Source organism: Aythya marila (genome assembly GCF_965140915.1).
Source record: "Aythya marila genome assembly, chromosome: Z".
NCBI classification, from domain to species: domain Eukaryota; kingdom Metazoa; phylum Chordata; class Aves; order Anseriformes; family Anatidae; genus Aythya; species Aythya marila.
In genome coordinates, this window is record NC_139080.1 from 46,712,826 (window position 1) to 46,735,699 (window position 22,874).

At 37.9% G+C, this 22,874-nt stretch overlaps 1 protein-coding gene across 1 annotated transcript in view; it reads right to left on the bottom strand.

Annotated features, from left to right (window-relative positions):
• Window positions 1-6,133: 6,133 nt before the first annotated feature.
• The window catches only part of CNTNAP4 (contactin associated protein family member 4), a gene marked incomplete at both ends in the record, with an annotated part of 216,329 nt that continues 199,588 nt past the window's right edge, over window positions 6,134-22,874 (bottom strand). Inside the window, 3 exons of the mRNA XM_082782767.1 lie at window positions 6,134-6,327; window positions 9,530-9,601; window positions 9,952-10,170. Coding sequence (XP_082638893.1) covers window positions 6,134-6,327; window positions 9,530-9,601; window positions 9,952-10,170 — 485 coding nt within the window. The remainder of the gene's footprint in view (window positions 6,328-9,529; window positions 9,602-9,951; window positions 10,171-22,874) is intronic.

The window sequence follows — 22,874 nt, forward strand, 5'->3', positions numbered from 1 at the left end:
TATGTAGTGATAGCTGGTTTTGCAACCTTTACTTTTTTAACTCAGAAAATTTTATGATTGGACCTTTAAAGAGTGACTTTATGAATTAGGCACTTCTTCTTTTCAAAACAACAACAACAATAAAAATCATCAGCTCCTAGACTCCAAAAAGATTGCATTGGGTTTAAAATGATAAGTTCTTGCATATATCAGAATAACATGGAGGAACAAAGATCATTTTGTATCAAAATGTGTAGCATACAAAGATTACCAAGTCCTATCTATTAGTTTACTGAGTAATACATGTATTATTTTAATGATTCACGCAATGTGATCACTAGGTTCCTGATGACAAATGAATATTTGTGGAGTCTGATGTAACACTTATCGACAATTCTAATGTAAATTTTCTTGGACTTCAGAACTATTTAAAGTATCTGTTTTTTCTCCACAGACTTATGAGTCTTTCACCGATGTCCATTCTCCTACCTGACCTAAGGCAGTGAGTCTTGATACGTCCTAAATGCCAGTTAACAACATGGGAAAAAAATATGCTTCTTCTGAATTAATATAAGTCGATTAAAACATTACTAATTGATTAGTATTTTTCCAAGACAAATATTGGGCAGTATCCGAAATATGCTATTTGCATATTTCAGTATGCAGTATGTGAAATATGCAGGGAGGAAGTAATATGACTGTAGTTCGTGATCAGTCAAATCAGTGAAATCATTTCTCAAGTCCTAGATGCTGCAGTGGGGTAAATGGGCTAAGGGAGGTGGGGAGGGGAAAAGAGGGAGAGATATACAGTCAGTATTCATGAGAGATACTGTAACCTTTTCTTCTGTCATAAGAGATCCCAGAACACTAGTTCTGTACCTCTTACTGTTCTGTAAGAAAATACCAGCTCAAGTGTTTTTATTCCATTGAAAAAAACAAAACAAAACCACTGTGAAATGTTAACTATTTTGTGAAATTGATTAGGTATTTTTTCAACATTGGTGAGGGTAGTGTTTTTCAGCTCTGGACTACTTTTCAGTATTTGATACAATATAAATAGTTAAATGAAAGAATCTTAGCTCTGACTACATAGCTCTTTTACGAGTGTTTGTCCCCATTTGTTCACGTGTAGAGATTTTTTTAATTTATTCTTATTTTTTCCCCTGTGGACACACCACACTATTTAATAAGGAATTTAGGCATTATTTATTTAGTGTTATTTATATCTTCTTAACAATATTAAAATTTCATCAGACCAGGAAATTAGAAAATTATATGAAATTAAACTTGACTGTATGTCAGTGTTTGTAGGAAAGGCATTCATCTCCCTGCAATGTAGGAATAATGTTTCATTTATTTCTTTAACTTTGGTGAGATCAAGGATTAAGAGGTTTGAAGAGTGTATACAAAGAACAGTGCCAGTTCTCGTCAAAAATTACTTTTCAGACAACCCTTTAAAAAAAGAGAAAGAAGTGTAGCGTCTTAGCAAATCATGTTCCATAAGCACTTTTATTTTTTTCTTTTTCTTTTTCCTCTGTAAAGCTTCTGTAAAGGAAGCTTTAGGAGTTTTAGAAAACCAGTACACCCTTCCTTCCTACTACCAACAAAAAGTTACTAGAAAAGAGTAAATTTAAATGGGAGATCCTTTCATTTAATTATTCTTTTAACAATGTTCTTGAGAAAAAGTTTAAAACAGAACAAAACAAAACAACAAGAAAAACAAAAAAACACTGAGATTACTTCGATGTCTTCATACCTGTACCTTTTTATTCAGTTGTATTTAAAAAAAATATATATTTTTTTTAATTCTTGTTCTTTATAAAAATGTATGATCTCATTAAGTGATCAGAAACACTATGGATTCAGTATACTTCCCAATATACAACATACCAATTCTTAGGCGTCAAGAGTCTAATTTGATGAAATATTAAAAGCGTCAATTGTGACACATTTTTTTTCATACTTATCAGAGATAATATGCATTTTACACACAGAGAATAGGGCACTACTTTTTTTTATTATTATTATTCTGACATTTTAAAAACAGTTTTTCTGACTTAACAGATACTTTTCTGTTGCAAAGATGAATGTTCCTTTGTGCATCACATGCCTACAACTCAATCTCCTGTGTAAACATTTACAATTACTTCTCAAGGTAATTAATTTTATTTCAAAACTATATTTTCCTATTGGTCCTCTGCAGATCTTCAGTAGTTGCATTTTCTAATTTTATCTCACACTGGTATCTAAATCTAAATCTGCAACTAATTCTTCTCTAGAAGACTATGTTTTCCTTCAAACATTTTTTTCCTTGTTTGCCGCTGTCATAAATAATGGTGTTGCAAATTTATATTGAATATTATTACATTTCATGTTAAATCATTCACTTAGCTAGTTACTTATTATTAATCTACAGTGGATATAGTGGAAGATGTTTTTTACAAAACCTAACTAAATTATACTTGTGCGCTAAATGTTAAGCATATATTATGACCCCTTTCTAGTTAGTGCTCACAGAAAGGTGGTGTTTTTTTGTTTTTGTTTTTGTTTTTTTTTTTTAATACACAAACATTTGTGCTATTTTTTTTTCTTGTATGCTTAAGAAAAAATGTTTGCCACAGAAATTGTGTCAATACATACAAAGTTCATTACATTAACACATTGTTCTCATTACATTAGCACTTTGTTCTATTACATATACATAGCCAGACACCAATATATTATGTGCACTTCTACATATTTTTACCATTAAAACAATCAGTATATTGTTGTCAGTTTTATATTTCTTAATACAAATTTTATAAAAAATATTTTCCTCACCTTATTTTAAAAAGTTTCTTTTATTATCAGAGAGGTGAAAGGTCACACATTGGAATAGAGATTCAAAAAAGGGACAGCACAATGTTGTATGATGTCTTAATGTACTTCAGTGCTACCATTTTGTTGTACCCATAGAAATGCATCAAGTAGTTGCTAATTATATACTTGTTAGTAGTTGAAACCTGTATATTTTGAATCCAGGTGACATATAATGGTCATTCTTTCTACAGATGAAAATGAGCATTTGCATTTTCAGAGAGATGTAACTATTGTATGTTACAAACCTGCAGATAGATCTTTATTCTACAAAATTAATTTGTTTATCCCCTTAGAATCCTCCACAAAACAAAATGCTGCAAAAAGGTCTTTAAATGAAATAAAATGCCATTCACACAGGTAATTATACACACTTTTTTACTTTTTTAAAAAAATTATTATTACTATTATTGTTTAGTGAAATATGGATTTTACTCTGCTTTTGACTTCCTGTTCCCTTTTAAAATGCTAAAGAATAGTGAAAGAAAACAATTATTGATTTAGAGGAAAATCAGAAGATTTTCTCTCCATCTTCCAGAGAAGATTTCTCTCCATCAAGAAATACAATAAAAATAAGCAAAAAAAAAAAAAAAAGATGTTAAATCAAGTGACTGAAAAGTTAGATTTACATACTTCCAACCTGTCCTCATGTAGATACGTTTTCTTTCTCTTTCTCTCTGTCTCATAATTCATTTTAAATGTCTATTTTGTTGATCAAATATAGTATAATCACCACTACCATAAAAGTTTTGTCCCACATGGGTGTTACATCCCACCACACAGGTATTATATCCCACATGAATTAAAATTGTTAACTGTGATTCTTATGTCTTTCAATAGTATTGTTGATACGAGTCACACAAAAAGGAGTACACTGCCATAACTTTTATAGGCCCTTGAGATTTTGAAGGTTGAATTTCAGAGAAGACTATGGAAGGACTCTTCTTTAATTCAATACAATTTAGGTTAGATCCTTGAAGAGAAGGGGTCATAATTCTCTCTTTAAAGTGTCTAGCTAGACTGACAGGAACTAAAGTAGCAAATTAAAAGTGCATTATCTAAAAAAAAAAAACAAATAATAATAATAATAAAAAACATCCTCATCCATTCTCATAATTTGAGAAGCATTCTTCCCTTACCTTCCTAGCTGTGTGACCCACCACTGTGTCATGGAACACAGTGATGTATATACACACAATTCTTGATCCTAGATCCTCAGACTCAACCTTAGTCTTAAACTACAGATGCATTTAGAACTGCAAAATTCAGAAGAATGTGAAACAGTGCATACCAAGCTGAAAATTTTCTGATTTAAGAACTTTCAAGTACCAAAAAAGGGAAATAATTTATTCCTAAAAATGAAGTGAAGATGAGCAGAATGAAGCAGAAAAGGGAGCGTAAAATTCTGAGAATCAAAAATAAAGATCGGTAGAAGAAAACAAGCTTTTAAATATATTATCACACTCTGTGTGAATGTGAAGGACATTTCTATATACAACTACTATATATGGAAAGAAATGTAAACACCATGCCAGGTCTAAGTGCTTCTATAATATTTTTGGGCATCTATGAGAAACATTTTCTAAGCCTCGGAGCCTAAGTTTAACTCTATTTCTGAAAGAGGAGCAAATCAGTGACCATTATCATTGCTTTCAATGGAAATAGATATAAATCAGTTTGAAAAACACCTTAAATTCTAAACTTCCAAGTCTACAGGGACACAGAAGTCCTGATTCCTTCCTTAGATTCTATCTCTAAGCGTACAGTCTTCTATGGAGAACATTACAACAACAATAACAAATCAATAAAGTCTTTTTTTGTGAATTAGTTATCTAAATGTTGGTATATTGTAGATTTCTTGAGGTATTCTACTTCATTCCCAGATGTCTTTTCCACAGGACACATACCTTCAGTCAATCTTGTGACATTCTTACAAGGCCACATAGATATTTCAGAGACCCTGTGGTGTCAATAGTAGCTTTACATTCTTCTGTTTAGATAACTTAAGCTTGTATTTCATATCTAGTAATTAGTTTATATAACATCACAAGCACATATTTTTTATTCTGTCAGGATAGTAAGCATCTGATTAGTTTTTGGTGCTACAATCAGACCTTATCTCATCTAATATAGGTACAGTTATGGATGATGAAAAAAAAAAAAAAATAGCAGCCACTGCGCTAGACTCTAAATTCCCTATTTCATTATCATAATAATCATAAGCAAATTCTATAATTTTGAACAACTTAACCTTGAGGTCTGGAGTAGATCATACACACACACACGATGTTTCCAGGGAATGCATGCCAGATGTACAGACCACTACAACTTCACAGAAGAAACTCTACTAATTTCTAGGGAGAATAATATCAGTCATCATTATGTACTGTCACTCATGACAATTTAACCATTGTTAATATTTTAATTTATATTTACAAATAAAAGTTTTGTCTTTTTTGGTCCTAGTTTTATTAAAATTCTTAACTTTATCTAATTCTTATTTTTTAAAGAATTATCTCTTAATTACTATCTTAATTATATTAAGAATTAAAATTCTTAGAATATGTATGAGTCTAACTTGATTCCATCGCTTGACTATGAGTGAAAACCAAAAAGAGATTTTACAGCATTTCAACACACTGTACACTCTTTTGTTTTAAGTCCTGCTAGACTTGTCAAACAACAACAGCAAAAAAAAAACAAAAACAAACAAACAAAAAAATTGTGGCACTGATCACCTCCCAGGGGAAAGAAGTACAATTCATTGTGGACACATAAATCCATGGCTCACAAACAGATTCTGCAACAAGCCAACAGCAGTTCAAAAGGCATTCTCAGGTTGAGGAAGTATGATCACTATAATGCAACATAAAAAGAATTTCCTTAGTAACACAAACTATTGGAAGCTACTGTTCACCTTGACCAAAAATCCAAAATGATATTGTAAAGAGAAGGATTGGAACAGCTTTGTAGCAATTTTCTCATTTATAAATAATATTCAGGATGTACATTAAACTTCAGTTGCAGAAGGTCACATCAGAACAGTCAGAAACTACCAACAATGAAATTGGTTACAATATCTAATCCACTGTTACATAAAATGCATTTACAGTATAATAGCTAAGGAAAGCATGTAATTTAAGCCCCTATACCAATTACTGAGACTGTATTTATGCAATATAACAGGTCTCAAATCCTTTGTGTTTACTGTAGAGTGCAAGAGCTTTCTTGTCCATTGAGATCCCCTGGCTTATCAAGAAAGTCACATTATCACATGAAATTAAATCATGAATGTCAGTCAGAAGAAGTATTCCTTTTGATTTTCACTGGCAGTGTTTTGTGTACTAAGCTCACTTTTCAGTGCAGATTCAGCACTGTCTTCATTTTCAGATTCTTTTGTCTCATTTTTTGAGTATATGCTTTTTTTTTTATAAATGCGTATGGCTATAGCAGTGATGCAAAGGACGATGAATATCACAACTGCTATCACACCTGGGGGGGAAAAAAAAAAGTCAAGTAATTGCATAGGCAAGTAAAATCATATAGATCAGGGAGAGACAGAGCAGAAAAGGGTTAAGAAAAAAGGAGAAATCTGGAATTCTGAACCAGATCCTCATATCAGCTCTGTTTATGTACACCAGAAGAGAAAAGCCACAGACACTTCATGGTAAAAATGGTAGCACAGAATTTGTCCCATTCATATCCACACATCCAATACTACACACAAATTAATTCAGACTATAGACAAGTGGCAGTTCATCACAGTCACAACTAAACAATGCAGTTCATGAGAAGAATTTACAAAAGAAAAGTAGAACAGTTCATCACAGGGACTACTGTGGAAACCGGTGAGTGTTTATAGCTGCCTATCTTCAGACTAAGTGGGACAGAAATTCTAATGCTTATTTTGCCTTGTAGAAGAAAATCCCAACTGTCTTTGACTGTCTTTGTTTCATTATAAAGGGATGAAGAGTCTTTCATGATCTGTATCAGCTAGGGCTCTTATCTCTGTCTTATGTAATAAATAGATACAAGTTAAAATAATAAAATATAAAAAGCAAGGCCTACTTCATGTTCAAGATAAAATAGATTTGGTTCCTTCCTCTTAGGTCTGTGGGACTTGATCCGACATACTAGGTGTGTTTTTCAATAGCTACATGCACTGGGGTTCCTAAATAAATAGGGTTCCTGCCTAGAAAGATGGCATTGTGTAAACTTTCTTTTCCAACAGCTTTAACAACTCCATCTAATAGGGCAAAATAATTATCAATACAGCCACCTGTACTATGCTGTTCTAGTTGATGAGATAGAAAACAAATATGTATAAGCTTTATATAGGAATTTGCCAATATGTATCGCATACCTAACAAGACACTGTGTGGAATAAGCACCAGGGTATGTTGTTCCTAGTCCAGCAGATTAGGAATAGTGGGGAAAGAGATACTTCCCACAGAGCTAAGCGTAAGTTTATGGACTTCTAGCCCTCTCCTCCCTTTCCTCATCCATCCTCTCATGATGGGCTTAGGCCCTCAAGTTCACGTATCAGAGGTTGAGGAGAGGAATTTGAGGAGAAAAGAAATAAAAGGGAAGTAGAAAGTGCTTGTCAAAGTAGCAGGAAGCAAGACTAGGCTTCAGGGACAAAAAAAATAACAGCATGAGAAACAGTTGTAATGCAGTGACTCAGATGTGCTAGATGAAGGAACAATCCTCTGCATAGCCTTGGTACTATTGCAAGAAAAATAAAAATACCTACTCCCTTAGCTCTGTAAATGAGAACAGATTGTCCATTTTCAAAAAAAAAAAAATAGCACTTGCCAATTTTTTTTAATTTTCTCATATGAGCAGCCATCCTTAAAGTTAGGAACACAGACTTATGTGTGTGTGTTATCTCTTTCTCTGGAACAGAATCTAAAATCTGAATAAATGTTTCTTGTTTCACACTCATAGTACCTGTAAGGGCCTGTCTAAAAACATGCTTTGACTGAATTAGCTGAAGTCATACAATTCTGTTATATTGTTCTAAAGGTACTTATATTTGACTTGTACTAAGTGTTGTATAGTTTGCTTTATTTTGACTTTTAAACAGTACAAAAACTGTGAGTGCATATTCCCAAATGTCTTAATAAAAATACAATCGCAAGGTTATTATTGTCTTAAAACAACAACAACAAAACAACAAAAAATGTAACTATTGTATCTTGAAGTTCAAAAACAACTGTTTTTAGTACAATTTAAAATCCTCACTCACACCAAATTGCCTAGTATATAAAGTAATCCTTATCTTTTTTTTTTTTTTTTTCCTGAAACAGCAAAGTACTTTTTGACAGAATTAAGACACAAAATAGAACTCAGAAGCTGTATTTTAAGTTGTGACCTCAATGAATTCAATGGTAAAATTCTTAAAGTTTCCATATATAAAAATATACAGACATAAGCATCATTGTATGAGCATGGAATCTACAAGGTTTTATTACCTCTTATTTTAGTAGCTTTAGCACCATTGTGGTCAGTTCTTGTCTGGCCATGCAACATACTGTTAGCAAGTAATGACTAGAACAGGTATAATTCTTTAAATGGCAGACAGACAGGTGAGTGCAGGTTGTGATATAACTTCACCTTCCATAGTCCTAAATGCTTTTATGCTCTGTAGGAAGCCTTGTCAGCTCTATTCTGCTGAACCCAACTACACCATTTGTCTGCTGAGACTCTGAAAACCTATAAAATGAAACCCATTCAGAACTTAAAGGCTTAAGGGGGATGACCCTTCCCTAACCAAACTTTCTTCCTGTTGTAGTAACTAATGGAAATCTAATCAATGAATTATACAGCAAAAATACCTTTTCCATGAATGGAAAGTAGAGGTGAGGATTTTCTTCCCTCGCTTTCTCCCAAGAAATCAAATACAAACAGAAATTCCCATAGGGGAAAAATTCTCACAAGAGACGACGCTATTCCTCAACGGAAAAATAAATAAATAAATTAAAACTGTCAAAGCCATACACTTGCCCCAGGTATATGTAATATAATATATATAATACAGGTGGCAGAAACTGAAATTCCCCTGAGGACTTGTGATCCCAAATTATCTCTCTTAAGGCTCTCTTGAGAGCTCTTAGTTTCTTCTAAATAAACAGAACAGGTAGGGTTCTCCACTGCAACAGAGGTGGATCTCTGCTCAAGGATGATCAGTCAGGAAAACACAGTAATGGAAAATGCGTATCCTGATTATCAGTCTACTGAACAAATGCTACTCTGTACAGGAGTACATTCCTTTCCACATGCAGAACCTTAATGAAATGTCTTGAGGTGTCAAAGGATTCACCCAAACAATGCAAAACCAATTTTCCCAAGAAGAAGCTGTACTGTTCAGATCTACTAAGGAAGATATTCTTCATTTTGAACTTGATTGTGTAGCAAAGACTAATGCTTTGGCATAGCCAAGGACCAATGATTTTTCTTTCTTAAATATAGGCTATTTGTCACAACATGTCCAAATAATTTAAGTCATAGATACTAACATTAGACAGTTTGGAAACCTCTTAGTACCTTGCATGTCAGGTATTTCAACAGAATATTCCAATGTATAGCAACACTTATGGCATACTTTTATTTAATAACAAAATATGAGAGTTTCTGACTGCATTTTAAAACACTGCTTAATTTTTGTCTTTTCCAAGACTGTAGTCTCTATTACCTCCAATAATTGCAGAGTCATTTCGGCTTGCATTATTTAAGGGCTCTCCCTCATCTATCGGTCCAGAATGATCTGCAGGGAAAAAAAAAAAAAAAAAAAGAAATTACAGAAAAAACAGGTTTTTGATAAATTCTGAACTAGTTACAGGTCACATACTGTACAATGGCAGTAGTATACAACTATACAACTGCAAAGAACAGTGATATAGATAATATTTTATAAAGATGAAAAATGTAAACATTCAGAGGAAAATATAAAGTCTAAAAAAAACCAGAAAGTAAGAATATATAAAAGTGAACTAGTTTTTAAACTACCCATGATAACCCGTGGGGTAGGGGAGTAGCAGGCCGGAAAAGTAAAAGAAATTGTCATGAGTACTCTAGATTTTGCTTCATAGATCATAAAAACTGAGCATTTGCTACCTGCAAATGAATGTGTAGTTTCACTTAATGTTGAGTCAGCTCCAGTTAAAGTACCACAGCTGGATTCAGTAAAGCGTCCCTTCACAATGATGGGGGCTGAGCTGCCATGGTGCAATGCAGATTTCAAAGGAGCGATGTGATTGAACTGCACTGAAGAGAGGCATCCAGTAAAACCCTGAGAGTTTGCTTTCATTGTCTCCTCATCTACATCACTGTTTTCTGTTAATCAAATGGAACAGAATACAATCATAATGCAGATGTAGAAAATAAAGTAACAGAAGTTATTTCACATAAGTTGACCTTTCTACTGTTATGATGCTGAAGATTTCAGTTTGTTTTTTTCAAGTTCTTTTTATCAACTTTATCAAGTCTTTTATCTATTGTTGAGCTTTTTCTTTTTTTTTTTCTTTTCTTTTTTTTTTTCTTTTTCCTAATCTGCCAGTTGTCTTTGTTTCAATCATAAGGTTTTTAATTTCAATCTTCTTAGTAGGAAAACATAATACACGTTTGACTTTCATAGTTAAATTTTCAGCTGGAGTTATTAACAATGTGCTTGGAACAGACTGATATAAAATTTTAAAATTATTCAATAGTTTTCTGCTGGTATGAACATTTTATGATGACCAAGATTTTTGCATTAAAAGTACTTATTGGAGTTAAAAGTAATTATACATATACTCACAGATTTCCATTGAATCATACGAGTTTATCTTTTTTTTTTTTTTTTCCTTTGGTAAATGTATGGTAATATAAATGCCACTATACTGTTTTTAGAACATAAAGAAATGCAAAATTATTTTACTATTGTTTACTTAGATTCAAACTGAAGTGAGCAGGAGGAGATAGTGTTTTTTCAAAGTAACACATTTCCATACTGGGATCAAAAAGTTTGTATGATTCAACACATCCTTGATGTTGGTGTTAACTGCGTATAGTTGATCAGAGGAAAATTTAATGAAAAATATTTCAAAAAATATCTTTTTTTGTTACAAATATATATATAAGGAGATATATATATATATATATCCTTTGAGAGCACTTCAGAACACTTCAGAGGCCTTTCCTTTAATTTGTTCTTTATCTCAGCAGTTTACTGATGAAAATAAACAAACAAACAAACAAAAAGTTCAGTAAAGAAATCAAGTTGACTAACAGGGAGCAATAGATAGTTCTCTCATTGAAACTTTTTGTTGCTTTTTCAACAGTACAAATCCAGAAATGAGGAGTCACAAGTAGGAGTTAATTGTGGAACTGTCATTTGTCACACTGCTAAGTTGAGATAGATAGATAGATAGATAGATAGATAGATAGATAGATAGATAGATAGATAGATAGAGATCCATCCATCCATCCATATATTCAAACTAATAGAAATGATAAAAACAGAGAAATAGACCATTAGAAGGAAAATATTTTGGCAGCCCAATTATTTCACCAAGTAAATTATCACCACCAGTCCCTGAATATTGATAAGATCATAAGACCATGGAATGGTCTTCCCCAAATGATTATCCTGAAAAGCATCTTTATTGGGACTAAGCTTTGACAAATTTGACTGGCTAAATTAAAAATTTGGTGGGAAAACAAACAAACAGACAACAATAGATTTTTAAATGTTTTGAACTGGTTTGGTGGAGTCACCATCCCTGGATGGTGACATTTAGATATAGAGCTTAGTGATATGGTTTACTGGAGGACTTGTTAGTGTTAGGTCAGAGGTTGGACTCAATGATCTTGAGGTCTCTTCCAACCTAGAAAGTCTGTGATTCTGTGAATAAATTTTCTGGACTGCAATTAAATGTACATAAATTTATGGGAGCTGTGTAAAGAATGTATATTTTACTCTAACAGGCATATATTAAAGGCTTTCTAAAACACCTTTAAAAGATCTATTTGAAATACCAAATTGTAACAAAAGCTTCATAAAGAGAAATAATAAGATTTTTTTTTAAGTAACTATTTTTTAGCATTTCTGTCACTTCAGCAGTGGAAAAAATACATGTATATTTATTCCTGCAATGACTATAAATATTACATGAATTGGCTTAAAAATCACACGTTATTTTTAAACCAGTGAAACTTTTTGTATAAATCAGATCTAAGCAACACTTACTGGAAGCATACCCTTATTTTAGTTGTCATGGAAAGATTAACAACTGCTCTTGAAGAATATCATCCCCCACAGCAATCCACACTCATTGTGGGGATACCTAGGAAACTCTCCTGGGTAACTTTGACTTTACTCAGTGGAAGTAAACAACTTCATCAGGTGAGAACTGTAAGAACTGACAGCTTTCCTGCGGTGTGGGGTGCTTCCAGACAGAGTATCATCTTAGAAATTAAATAAACATTAAAAACAACAAAACAAGACAAAACAAAACAAGTAAGAGAAACCCCAAACCCCTTGGCTTCTATCCTCTTCACTTCTCTATTTTCCCTCACGACTAAACCACCAAACACTCCATTTGTCTAACTGTTTTGTAATAACGTTATGTAAGATTGCAGTGGGTTTACATGGCAAGGTTTTGGTAGCAGGGGGACATAGAGGTGGTTTCTGTGAGAAGGATCTAGAAGCTGTCCCATGTTTGGTAAGGGCCCCACTGCTGATCAGAGCTGATCCAATAAGCGATGTTGTTTTGTGCCTCTGTGAAAGCATATTTAAGACAGGGAAAAAAAACGCTGCGCCACACAGCAGCTGGGAGAGTGAGAGGAGTGAGGTGAGAGTGAGCCTTGCAGGTGCCAAGGTCAGTGAAGAAGGAGGGGGAGAGGTGCTCCAGGTGCCAGAGCAGAAGTCCCCTGCGGCCTGTGGTGAGGACCATGGTGAAGCAGGATGTCCCCCCATGGAGTTCCACACTGCAGCCCGTGGAGGAGACCATGGTGAAGCAGGTGGCCCTGCACCGATGGAGGCTGCCGTCTGTAGAAGACCCCTGCCGGAGCAGATTCTGGGCCAGACCTGTAGCCCGTGGAGAGGAGCCCACTCAGGAGCAGGTGACCTGGCAGGAGCTGCTGCCCATAGGGGAGCCAGGGTGGAGCAGTTTTCTCCTGAGGGATGGACCCTGTGGTACAGACCCATATCTGGAGCAGTTCTGGACGAGCTGCTGCCTGTGGGAAGCCCACGCCGGATCAGTTCATCAAGGACTGTATCCTGTGGGTGGGACCCCACAGCACAGGGGACGAGAGTGACCGAGAAGGAGCGGCTGAGAAGAAGAGCTGTAGACTGACCATAACCCCCATTCCAGTGTTCCCTTGCACTGCTTGGGGGGAGGAGATGGGAGAGGGTGGATAGGGGGGAAGGTGCTTTTGGTTTCTTTCCTTTGTTTCTCACTTCTCTAGCTTTTCAGTAATAAGCAATATTTTTTAAATAAATAATTTACTTATAAAATTATACAAATAATTTTACTTATTATAATAGTTTATAATTAAATTAAATTAAATTAAAATTAAATAATTTACTTATAAAAGTATATAAAATTATTAATAAAGATTTTTTTTTGTAAATAAATTTACTATTTCCCTATGCAGAGTCTGTTTTGCCTGTTACAATAATTACTGCATGATCTTCTTGTCCTTATCTCAAACTTTGAGCCCTTTTCATCGTGTTTTCTCCCCATTCTTCTTTGAGGAGGGGGAGTGAGAGAGCGGCTGTGGTGGAGCTTGGCTGCCCACTCGAGTGGAACCACGACAAAGATATATTCAGAAGCCTTTAAATTGGAATTCTTGAATTCTGGTGAGAAAGATCACTTTTTTTTTTCTATTTTATTTTATTTTATTTTATTTTATTTTATTTTATTTTATTTTATTTTATTTTATTTTATTTTATTTCATTTCATTTCATTTCATTTCATTTCATTTCATTTCATTTTTTCATTTTATATATTTATATATTTTATTTTGTATTTCATTTTATATTTAATTTTATATATTTATATTCATTATATTTTCTTTCATTTAATGTGAATTAAAAATTAGTTAAGTGGCTAACTCTTAGATTTGTTTTTAACAAAATCTCGAGCTATGTGTAACTGTAGAAGAGTTCAGAAAACTGTTTCTCCAACTGAAGATAATCCTTGGAAAATACATACTTCTCTGGTTTACATTAAGATTTGAGGGTTTTTCCTAAGTGACATCTTAAAGTACAAGATTTTTTTTTTTTTTTTTTTTTGGGGGGGGAGGGGTGATGTAACACCCATTACATTGTTATTACATGGTTTTGCTCTCTTCCATTTATTTATTTTTACACGTAGTTTCTTTGGAACAGACAACATTGGTCTTTACTTTGAAATACCCATCAAAAGAGATTGTTATTTTTCTAAGAATGTACATTCCATTATATTGAATTAAATGTTGAACAGCTAATCCTGGAAAGCATTTTGAAGGACATGAAGGCACATGAAGGCCAAGAAAATCATCAGGAGTAGTCAGCTTGGATTCACCAACGGGAATCAATGCTTGACCAACTTGATAAGCCATGAAATGACCAGCCAGAGGGATGAGGGGAGACCAGTGAGTATTGTCTACCTAGAGTCAGTGAGGGCTTTGACACTGTCTTGAACAAAATCCTCATAGACAAGCTGTTGATGTATGAGCTAGATAGGCAGACAGGAAGGTGATTAAAAACTGTCTGAAGGGCCAGACCCAGAGGGCACTGATCGGTGGTGCCAGGTTGAGATGGAGGCCAGTGACTATTGGTTTAACCAAGAGTCAGTACTGGGTCCAGTCCTTCTTAACATCTTCATAAATGATTTGAATGGTGGGGTAGAGTGTACCCTCAGCAAATTTGCAGATGACATAAAACAATTTAATGGCCATATTAGAGCAAGTCTGGAGGAGGAAGGTGATCAAAGGACTGGAGCACCTCTCCTATGAAGACAGGCTCAGAAAGTTGTGAAGAGAAGGCTCTAGGGAGACTTAATTTCAGCCTTCCAGTACGTAAAAGGAGAGCAGCCTTAAAGGAGTTGGAGGTGGAGATCAGGCTCTTATCCCAAGCATTCAGTGATAAGACAAAAGAAAACGGCTTTAAGATGTGCAATGGGAAGTTTATTTTGCATGTTAGGAAAAAAAAAAATAACTGAAAGAGTTGTGAAGTATTGAAACAAGTTGCCCAGGTAAGTAGTTGAGTCATCATCCCTCGAGGTCTTCAAAAACTGTGTAGATGTAGTGCTTAGTGACATGGTTCAGTGGTGAACTTGACAGTCCTAGGTTAAATGTTGGAGCAGATAAACTTACAGGTCTTTTCCAACCTAAATGATTCTATTGATTCTATGATTTTTGTCAGGAAACGTAGTGATAGGCAAAAGAGTAATAGTTTTAAATTAAAAATTGAAAGATTTAGGTTGGATGTTAGGAGGAAGCTCTTCATTCAAGGGTGGTGAGGCAGTGGAACAGGTTGACCAGAGAAGTTATGGCCCTATCACCAGATGAAACACAAGGCCAAGGTGGATGGGTCTTGGAGCAACCTGGTCTAGTGGAAGGTGTCCCTGCACATGGTAGGGGATTTGGAATTAGATGATCTTTAAGGTTCAACCTTCCAACCCAAGCCATTCCACGATTCTATGATAAAAATGGGAGGAGTGGCTGATACACTGAAATTTAATGCTTCAACAGAGAGGGACGTTGACAGCCTGAAGAAAGATAGGGAGCATGGGTCTTATCAATAGCAATTGATAATCAAAGAGGGAAGGCACAAAGAGGATGGAACCAGGCTCTTTTAATTGGTGCCCAGTGTCAGGTCAAGACACAACTGGCACAAAAAGAAACACAAAAGTTTCCTCTGAATATCAGGAACCAGTTCTTTACTGTGTGGGTGATTGGGACAACTTGCCTAGTGAGGTTGTGGAGTCCTTGGAGGTATTCAAAAGCCATCTGGACATGGTCCTGGGCTACTGGCTCTAGATGGCCTTGCTTGAGCAAGGGTAGTGGACAAGATGACCTAAACCTAAATCATTCCATGATTCTGTGAAATGTAAAATAATACAAACTTTTGTATGGGTTTTCATAAAAGAGACATTAAATCCTTTACTTCTGTAATGGTCACTGTGGTATTACTCATATCTGTGAATGACCACAATAGAACACTTCATAAAAATAATATCAATTCCTTATTTCGTTTTATCATCAATATGTGAACTTTTGAAAGATTTTAAACATTTTTAATGTAGCAGTTTATTTTAAGTAATATAGCTTTAAATATATGTGTAAATGTATCATTCTTTTTTCCATTCTTCGTGCTACATAACATTTCTGGACTGTATGTTGTATAAAAAACATCTATTTTTCAATAGTACTACATTTCTATTCATGTTAGAAGTCCTTTAATTATTTTTCTATACAGAAAACAGATCAATACACTGTGACTCTTTCAGACAATCACAATCAATAATTTTATTTTTTTTTTAAGACCTATAAATGTGATCTTTGAATGTAACTATTTAATATGTTTTAAAATATCATTCAGCTACTGGAAATATGAAAACAATTAGGACTGTATTCATTTTATTGTATACTCAAAATATTTCTTCCAGTTCTTCTTGAGTTGAGAAACACAACCATCCTTCTACATTAGCCTTTCAACATTACTTACACTTAAGATTTAATATTCAAATCTCTCTCAGTTAATCCCCATGTGCATCTAATTATCTAAACAAGAATAATCAGAAATCATTTTAATTTTGCATCTGAGTTTTCAAACTTAACTGAATGTTTCATTAATATTTTTTTCTTCCTTTCTAGCTAAGATTACATATAGGAGAGGTTATATTTGAAATTGATATGTGTGTGCATGCGTGTGTCTATGTGTGAGAGCTAAACTCTCATTACTACTCAGAATAAAGCAGAAAACTCTTTTTGCTTTATTACATGTTTAGCTGTCGATTTACATTATTTGAATGTAGATAGAAATCAGAGACAGACAGACTTACTGCCTCCGACCAATAACATGATGGACACTTTTAGATAACGATTTCCTTGTCAATAGGAGACTCTGCAAATATATAGCAGTATTTCCTATGTTGGTAGTCAGGAAAGTGTTTCTAGACCTGTTACAATGTCAGAAAAATTTATTTACCAAAACTGTTATCTTATTCACAGAATCACAGAATTTCTAGGTTGGAAGAGACCTCAAGATCATTGAGTCCAACCTCTGACCTAACACTAACAAGTCCTCCACTAAACCATATCACTAAGCTCTACATCTAAACATCTCTTAAAGACCTCCAGGGATGGTGACTCAACCACTTTCTGGCAGCCTATTCCAATGACTAACAACCCTTTTGGTAAAGAAGTTTTTCCTAATATCCAACCTAAACCTCCCCTGGTGCAACTTTAGCCCATTCCCCCTTGTCCTGTTGCCAGGCATATGGGAGAATAGACAATCCCCACCTCGCTACAGCCTCCTTTAATGTACCTATAGAGAGCAATAAGGTCTGGACACAGTACTCCAGGTGAGGCCTGACCAGGGAAGAGTAGATGGGGAGAATCACCTCCCTTGACCCGCTGGCCACTTTCCTTTTTATGCATGGCAGGATCCCATTGGCCCTCTTGGCTACCAGGACACACTGCTGGCTCATGGTCAACCTGTCATTCACCAGGACCCCCAGGTCCTTCTCCTCACAGCTCCTCTTCAACAAGTCATCCCCCAGCCTGTACTGATATGTCCCGTTGTTCCTTCCAAGGTAAAGGTCTCTACACTTGCTTTTATTAAACCTCATTTTAGTTTCTTCCTACCCATCTCTCTAGCCTGTCCAGGTCTTGCTGAATGGCAGCACAGCCTTCTGGCATCTCAGCCACTCTTCCAAGCTTTGTGTCATCAGTGTACTTGCTGAGGGTGGACGCTATTCCCTCATCAAGGTCATCGATGAAGATGTTAAACAAGACCACAGCCAGCACTGACCCCCGGGGAACACTGCTAGTCACAGGTCTCCAGCCAGACCCTGAGCTGCCAATCACCACCCTCTGAGCTCAGCCAGTTCTCAACCCACCTTACTGTGCACTCCTCTATCCCACACTTTCTCAGCTTTGCTATCAGGATGTCATGGGAGACAGTATCAAAAGCCTTGCTAAAATCAAGGTAGATGACATCCACTGCTCTCTCCTCATCTACCCAGCTGGTCATAGAAGGCAACAAGGTTGGTCAAGCACGACTTCCCCTTGGTGAATCCATGCTGAGTACTCCTCATAACCTTCTTCTCTTCCAATTGCTTGGAGATGGCATCCAGAACAAGCTGTTCCAACACCTTTCCAGGGACAGAAGTGAGACTGACTGGCCTGTAGTTTCCTGGATCCTCCTTCTTGTCCTTCTTGAAGACTGGAGTGACATTAGCTATCCTCCAATCTTCAGGCACCTCTTGTTCTCCAGGACCTTTCAAAGGTGACAGAGGGCGGTTCACCTCTGCCAACTCCCTTAGCACACGTGGATGCATCCCATCAGGACCCATGGATTTGTGTGCATTGAGCCCATTCAGACGCTCCCGAACCACTCTCTCATCAACCAGGGGGAGCCCTCCATTTCCCAGCCCCTTTCTCCTCCCACCAGGGTCAAGGAGTCCTGGGGGGGAGTCCTTGAAGCAAAGACTGAAGCAAAGAAAGCATTCAGTATCTCCGCCTTCTCAGCATCTCCTGTTATCAGGACGCCCCCCTCGTTCAGCAAGGGATCCACATTATCCCTAGTCTTCCTTTCACTGTTTACATACTTTAAAAAAAACCAAAACACAAACAAAAAAAACCCTTCTTATTATCTTTTATCTCTTGCAAGACTTATCTCTAGGTGGGCTTTAGCCTTCCTTGTTGTGTCCCTGCAGGCCCTGACAACACTTCTATACTCTTCCCAAGAGGACAGGACATTTTTCCACATTTCATAAACCTTCCTCTTTCTTTTGATCTTATTGATGAGCTCCTTGCTCATCCACTCAGGTTTCCTGCCTGCTTTCCCCAGTTTCCTACTCTTAGGGATGCACCAATCCTGAGCTTGGAAGAAGTGCTGTTTAAATGTAGACCAGCTCTCACATGCACCCTTGCCTTCTAGCAACCTAGATTTCCTTCTTGAAGAGTGCCCAGCCTTCCTGGACTCCTCTGCCCTTCAGAACCACCTCCCAACAGACTCTACCAAGCAGTGTCCCGAACAGCTCAAAGTCAGCCCTGTGGAAGTCAAAGACTTCGGTTTTATTGATCCCCCTCCTGACTTCACCAAGAATAAAGAAGTACCATTTTGTGGTCACTCTGCCCAAGACAGCTCCCGACAATCACATCCTCCACCAGTCCTTCTCTGTTTGTGAAGAGAAGGCCTAGTGGGGCACCTCCCCGGGAAGGCTCACTAACCAGCTGAGTCAGGAAGCTATCTTCCACGCTCTCCAGAAACCTCCTAGACTGCTTTCTCTGGCCTGTGTTGTGCTTCCAGGATTTGTCCGGGAAGTAGAAGTCCCTCACGAGAACAAGCGCTGACGATTTCGCAATTTCTGTTAGCTGCCTGTCGAATTCCTCATCCGTCTCCTCATCCTGGTTCGGCGGTCTATAACAGACCCCCATCAGGATGCCTGCCTTGTTGGCCTTCCCACTGATCGTAACCCATAGGGATTCAACCTTATAATTCCTAACCTAAAGTTCCATGACATCAAAAAAAACCCTCTCTCTGATATAGAGAGCCACACCACCACCCCTTCTGTGCTGCCTGTCCCTTCTGAAGAGCCTATGCCAGACATTGCAGCACTCCAGGCATGAGAGTGTGTACAGAAAAAGTGGTAGATATGTGGATCCTAGAGAGGCAACGGAGTTACAAAGTAATAAAATTCCTCTAAATTAAACTACATAAAAATGAATCTGCAGAAACACTTCTTATAACTTACTTTTCGCAATAGCTTTTATATGAAACATGTAAATAGTTGCCTTAATCCTTGGAGAGCAAGATAAAATAATATATCATCTATACTCATTTAAGATGAAAACTCAATTCTATGCCATATATCACAGTTCTCTGAATTTATTACTGAAATAATAATAATAATAATAATAATAATAATAATAATAATAATAATAATAATAATAATGACTTTCTTAATACTTACTTAGAAACCTAGAAACTTACTTAGAAGGATTTTAAAAGGATGAGAAAACACCACTGTTTTGCAGAAAGTTTACTGTCTAGATATTCAAGAGACTGGTGCCTCATGGGGCACTCGACCATGGGGCACTTTACTCGGCACCTGACCTGATGGCCGCAGATGGGTCCCTATCTTTTAGGGGAAAATGGATCCTGGGCCAGGAGCTGGCAGGGCTCATTGAGAGGGCTTTAAACTAGGTAAGAAGGGGGATGGGGCTGAAGCAAGGATTGTCCTGCCAGGCAGCGGGAGGAGACCTAGATCAAGGGGGGGATGGAGGCAGGTGCCTATGCGGGGTGGTAGGCGAGCCCTCTCTCTGCCCACCTCACCTTCTCATCTACCCTTAAATAATCGATATGAAGGACTAGAACAAGACAATCTGAATGACAAAGTAGATAAAAACCCGTCCCAGTTGGAGGGGGCGCCTAAGACAAGGCGACCTACACATCGCATTGCCACATCATCCTTCAAAAAAGAAAGAAGGGCTATTGTTATGGGGGGCTCCCTTCTGAAAGGGACAGAGGGACCGATATGCCGACCGGACCCAACCCACAGAGAAGTCTGTTGCCTCCCTGGGGCTCGGGTGAGAGACTTTGCCAAGAAAATCAAGCGCCTGGTACGGCCCACTGACTACTACCCGCTACTGGTCTTTCAGGCTGGTAGCGATGAAGTAGCAATGAGAAGTCCGAAGGCGCTCAAAAGAGACTTTAGGGATTTGGGGCAACTACTTAGAGGATCAGGGGCGCAGGTTGTGTTTGCCTCTGTCCTTCCGATAGGGGGGATCGAAGCTGAAAGGCGTGCTGTTCACATAAACTCGTGGCTTCGAGACTGGTGTGACCGGCAGAATTTTGGGTTCTTTGATCACGGGAAGGTCTATGCTACACCGGGCCTGATGGCACCGGATGGGATGCGCCTCTCTTGGAGAGGGGTAAGGATCTTTGGTCAGGAGTTGGCAGGGCTGATAGATAGGGCTTTAAACTAGAGTCGAAGGGGGAAGGGGCTAAAACCAGGCACACCGGTGAAGACCTAAGGGATGGTACGCTAGAATCAGAGGGGCTGTGTGCCAGTGAGGTCCTTCGGTCAGATCCACAAGGTGCTGAGTGTAAGGAGACGCACCTGAAGTGCTTCTACACGAACGCACGCAGTATGAGGAATAAAATAGATGAGCTAGAAGTCCTGGCCCAGTCCCGCAACTACGACATCATCGGCATAAGCGAAACCTGGTGGGATGAGTCCTGTGACTGGGGTGTTGCGATAGATGGTTACAGGCTCTTCAGGAGGGACAGGCAGGGTAGGCGAGGTGGTGGGGTGGCGATGTATGTGAAGCAGGGGCTGGACTGTGTGGAACTTCAGGTCAGCAATGGCAAAGTTGAGAGCCTCTGGGTAAGGATCAAGGGATGAACAAATAAAGGGGATGTCGTTGTGGGAGTCTATTACAGACCGCCTGGCCAGGACGATAGCGCCGATAAATTATTCTTTACAGAACTAAGAGAGGCCTCGAGATTAACTCCCCTTGTCCTTATGGGGGACTTCAACTTGCCAGACGTTAACTGGGAGTGCCACACGGCTGACACGAGCAAGTCCAGGAGGTTCATGAAGCACCTAGATGATAACTTCTTGGTGCAGGTGCGAACGGAGCCAATTAGGAAAGGTGCCCTCCTAGACCTGTTGCTAGAAAACAGAGAGGGTCTGGTGGGAGATGTGGTGATTGGTGGCCGCCTCGGTCATAGCGACCATGAAGTGGTTGAGTTCAAAATTTACGGTGACAGAAGGAAAAGTGCCACCAAAACCTCATCCCTAGATATGGGGAAAGCGGACTTCAGGCTGCTCAGGGAACTAGTCAGCAAGGTCCCCTGGGAAACTGCTCTTGAAGGCCTCGATGTCCACCAGTGCTGGTTACTCTTTAAGCGATGCCTCCTAGAAGCACAAGATCAGGCAATTCCTAAATATCGCAAGTCAGGCAGGCGGTGCAGGAGGCCGGCGTGGCTGACCAGGAACGTTCTAATGGAGATTAGGCGGAAACAGAGAGTGTTTCGCTACTGGAAGGAGGGCCAGGCGTCATGGAAAGAATACAGGGATGCTGTTCGTGTTTGTAGGGAGAAAGTTTGAGTGGCCAAAGCACAGCTAGAGTTGAAGCTGGCTGTGTCTGTGAGAGAAAATAAAAAGGGTTTTTTTAGATATGTGAATGGAAAAAGGAGAACTAAAGAATACATAGGGCCGCTCCTTGATAGGGAAGGTCTCCTCACAGACAATGACATAGGCAAAGCAGAGACGCTTAACGCCTTCTTTGCCTCTGTCTTCAATGCCGATGATGGGCTTCGGGAGCCAGGGTGCCCTGAGCTGGAGGACCGGGACGGTGGGGATCACAAACTCCCAACTGACCCTGAACGTTTGCGGGATTTGCTACTCCACCTGGATCCCTACAAGTCCATGGGTCCGGATGGGATTTATCCCCGGGTGCTGAAAGAGCTGGCGGACGTCATCACGAAACCTCTCTCAATTATTTTTCAACGATCCTGGGAATTTGGAGAGGTCCCGGTAGACTGGAAGCTGGCAAATGTTGTGCCAATTTTCAAGAAGGGTCAGAAAGAAGACCCTAGCAATTACAGGCCTGTCAGTCTCACGTCAGTGCCTGGTAAAATCATGGAGAAGATGGTTCTTGAACTTATTGAAGTGCACCTGGGGGACAAAGCAGTCATTGGTCCCAGCCAGCATGGGTTTGTGAAGGGTAGGTCCTGCCTAACTAACCTGATTTCCTTTTATGATAAGATCACCCGTATGGTGGACCAAGGGAAACCAGCTGATGTGATTTTTTTGGACTTCAGCAAGGCTTTT